Here is a 3,966-nt window from a genome sequence, read left to right as displayed (position 1 = left end):
ACTTAAATACAACAAGAGTGGATCCCAAACAAGAATCACTCTTGAAACACGGGGCGTAATGCATATGCGTATAAAGTGTCGTCCCAGATAAGCAGGTGAAAGTTTTCGTTGAAAGGAAGTCTCTTATAAACGAAAAGCGGAAATGTTTCGTAAATGATTAGCCTGTGCGGACTGCACATGCAATAAGCCCCGTTTTTAAAGGGCGTGGCTCAAATAAATCCACATAAATCTTCATTCTATACATGTAATACGTTTTTTGTGCAAATATCTATAAATAAAAATGTTTATTTATAGATCTGTGTATTGAGTGTTACCGAGTCATATATGACCAAACTGACAAGAGGCCTTACATACAGGGTGCATGATCACGTGCATTTGTTGTGTCCCCAATTGACATGACGCCTTATCTATGATTGCTCCGCCCACTAGAATTGATCCACCAATTAGCGATCGATTAATCGGGCGCACTCGTTAGCAACGACCTGTCCGCCATTTTCTAGACAAGCTACATGTTTAGGTTCACTTTTATTCCAACGAGTTTCTTTTGTTTTCCTCTTTAAAAAAACGATTAAAAATGGTTAAACGGTGTCAATGGGGATTATGTAACTCGGACAATCGATATCCTGACAGATTTGTTGGTGACATTGAATCTATACGGCAAAAAATGTTCACCAAAATCATCGGGTATATCGCTTAACCGTATCATAGACATGTTCATCTGCATTACTTTACGAGAACTGAAACCCAGCATGAAGCCTAATTCATGCTGTGTTTTATTACTCTGATAGTAATGCACTTAATTGACATCATACATGTTATTTGAAGGTGACATGTGATATATTATCTTATTAACGGTATCTACACATTTGCAGTCATGTGGTGTCACCAATAAACGCTTTTAATCCACACTAGGAGCTCGAATGTCTAGATCTCATTTTTTAAACGTGTTTCGTTTATTTTGTTCGGATTAAAAAACGGAAATGAAATATGGCAAAAACGGTGTAAAAAGGGTTAATGCAACTCTGACATTTGGTATCCAGAAAGATAAGTTAGATGAATTAAATTTATACCATTTCTAACGCGGCAATGCGGTCTTGACAAGAGCGAGTGGAAGCTTCAAGAATTACCGAGATCCCCTTTATAGAACATTAATTTATTTCACAAACTTGAACTGTAATATAAGCAATAACTAAGCATTATTAAGTATGTATTATGTCACGTGTGCATGTAAAATAATTGAGAATGTTGGTACCCAATTCGTGTAACTTTACGAAATCCCCGTTAAAAATCGCGTTTCTGTGTGTGTCAGAAACAAGTGAAAAACCATTTTGTTATTATTTTAATAAAGACGTATCGATAAATGCTATTGTAAAAGAGTTATTATTACTGATATTAGTTAACCAATAAATGCGGTAACTTCGGGGAAGTCGGTACCTGCGCGAGCGTCTGATATTGGTAGCCTTATTAATTTATAATAGCCTGACCGTATTCCATTTCATACAACGCTAATTTTATATCAGATAATGTCCAAATTTACTGTGTTGTTTTTGCGCTTTAAATAATAGTGAATGATAAATGTCCCATAAGCAATGTTTAATATGATTAATATCACTTTTATACGCAATAACATGTGGTATTGAGGTACCCATCCGGCGTCAGAAAGCGCGTAAAACTTCACCGAATTCCCAGTTATAAATCGCTATTTCGTGTCAAATACACGGGTAGGGGGGAATGTTTCGGTAATAATTTTGTTAATAACACGGGTAAATACCAGTGAAGTGTTAATTTATTGCAAATACCACCATTACACGTAATAACGGGTTCGATTTCGGCAAGCGTTTGAGGGCGTGTTTAATCATGGACTCTAGATCAATATACACTCCGTGTTTAATGTACCGATTTACCCGTTATAAATAGCTGATGTTCTCTTTAATCGTATTTTTTTTTGCATTTGCAGAATAACTAAATGGCATCAACCCCTTAGAAGTGTAATATGGTGTTAAACAAGTCCATAAAATCATCCGGAATATCGCGTAAATCTATATGCAGTGTATAGGCAAAGAAGCCATTTTGGTGTTAGCTTGTCTAGGTTTTTTTTTCCCGCTGGGCCACGTGATTAAGTGGGCGGAGCGATCACTGATAAGGTGTCATGTCAATTAAACGTTAATGGATGTAAACATACCAGTAAGTGCTACATTTTTTTCCAAACTTATTTTTTTAAACAAGTTCACTCAAGAATTTTAACTAGTGCAAAAAGACATATGTTTATGATGCTTATGGCAATGTGAAATACATCAGAATTACTTATTTAATAAGAATGTGTTCTTGTTCAATGTGTACTGCATTCATTTATACGGTTATGCCTTACGCAACGTGATTTTTTTTCACCGATTTCAGACGTATTCAATGATTTATTCTTATACCTAAGGTATCTGCACAAACTGCAAGAACACTATCTTTAATGCACTTACGATTTTTGCTAAAGTATTTCAATTATTTGAGATATTTTCAAAAATATAGTTCTTAACGGTGTATTTACATTCTGTACAGCCCGTGTAAAACCCGAGAAACCCCGTTGATTCTGCACCCTGTATACTTACAATACCGTGTCACCTTATTTTCAGAATCACACACTTATTTAAGGTGTAGACTCATTCTAATATGTATTACCAATATCAAAAATCAATCCAGCATATGTGTTTAATATTATGAAATAAGAAATTATGTCAAATAGTGTTAACGATAACGGTTTTCGTCGGCAATTTTGAAGCTGGTGGCATTAAGATTTCCAACAGGCTGGTGTCTTTTTCTGCCTTACAGCAAAGCAGACTCCTCAGCTCTGCGCGAAACTTCGAGCCGCTGAACACGTAAATGGCAAAGTTGAAGGTGGCGTTGAAGTAGCTGACCAGATTGGCAACATCATGAAGGGACCGACTGTACTCGAAGTCGTACCAAGCCGTATAAGGATCAACTGACGCGAGCGCCAGGAGCTTGTCCCTATGGTAGGGGAAGTAAACCATTCCGACACCGGTGTAATCGCGAGGAGTTATAGCACGCATAGGGTAATCATGAGTATCGACAATGGACGCGTGTCGCGCGCCTGACCGGAAATATTCATCCGCTTGCGTCTTGAACGGGAGCGCGCGAGCTGCACTACGATGATGTCGTTGCATATGAGTAGCAGTGGGAACGGCGCTTCGAAAGTTAACGTGAAGTCGACCCATCCGTAAACGTAGTAAAATAAGTCGTTGTATTCCTTCGTGGGCGCAGAGCACTTCGAGCCCTTGTATCTATTCCGCTCAACTATCACGCGTAGTATTATATTAATTCCGACCACGGCTAGCACAATGGTGACGATGATAAACCCAGCGTTTCGTGGGGAACAGCCCAGTCTAACTTTATGCGGGAACAGCACGCAAGCTGTTCTCTCGAGCGTGAAGGCCACGATCAGCCACGAGGAGAGGTGGGTGCTGCAGTATGTAAGGTAGACTATCGCTTTACACTCGGGGTTACTCAGCATCCGGATGTCAACGCCCCAGGTATATAACATCCACTTTGGCAGGAGTGCGCTGAACAACATAAGCGTATCTGAAAGCGCCAGTGCAAACAGGATCACTGCCGTTGACGTCATCTTCTTCTGACGAAGCAGCACGAAAATAGTCATACCGTTTCCGATCGTTCCAATTGAAATTAGAATCGGCGGGATCACTCTCCAGAGCAGCATCCGCGTGTTTTCATAGTAACCGACCGGCCGCAACCACAACCCGGAAAAGTTTGATAACGTCGTGTTGAACGTCTCCGGTTCTGTAACGTTTATCAAAGTCATATATCTAGTAAATTGTGTAGTTGCATCCATAGGTTCCTAAGTTTCGAATTTTTCGTTTAAATTCCTTTACTTAAAAAAGTATTATAAATTTATTTTTATCGCGCAATTTCTTATTTTTGAATTGAGAGGACTTCTGTATG

General features: G+C 39.0%; 1 protein-coding gene across 1 annotated transcript; it reads right to left on the bottom strand.

Moving 5' to 3' along the window:
* Window positions 1-3,046: 3,046 nt before the first annotated feature.
* On the bottom strand, window positions 3,047-3,664 carry LOC127836002 (uncharacterized). Its single transcript, XM_052362420.1, has one exon. It carries the CDS (start codon window positions 3,662-3,664, stop codon window positions 3,047-3,049), a length of 618 nt encoding a protein of 205 aa, XP_052218380.1.
* Between the last annotated feature and the right edge of the window lie 302 nt (window positions 3,665-3,966).

Source organism: Dreissena polymorpha, chromosome 6, assembly GCF_020536995.1.
Source record: "Dreissena polymorpha isolate Duluth1 chromosome 6, UMN_Dpol_1.0, whole genome shotgun sequence".
Taxonomy (NCBI): domain Eukaryota; kingdom Metazoa; phylum Mollusca; class Bivalvia; order Myida; family Dreissenidae; genus Dreissena; species Dreissena polymorpha.
This window is presented reverse-complemented; position numbering and strand designations above follow the sequence as displayed.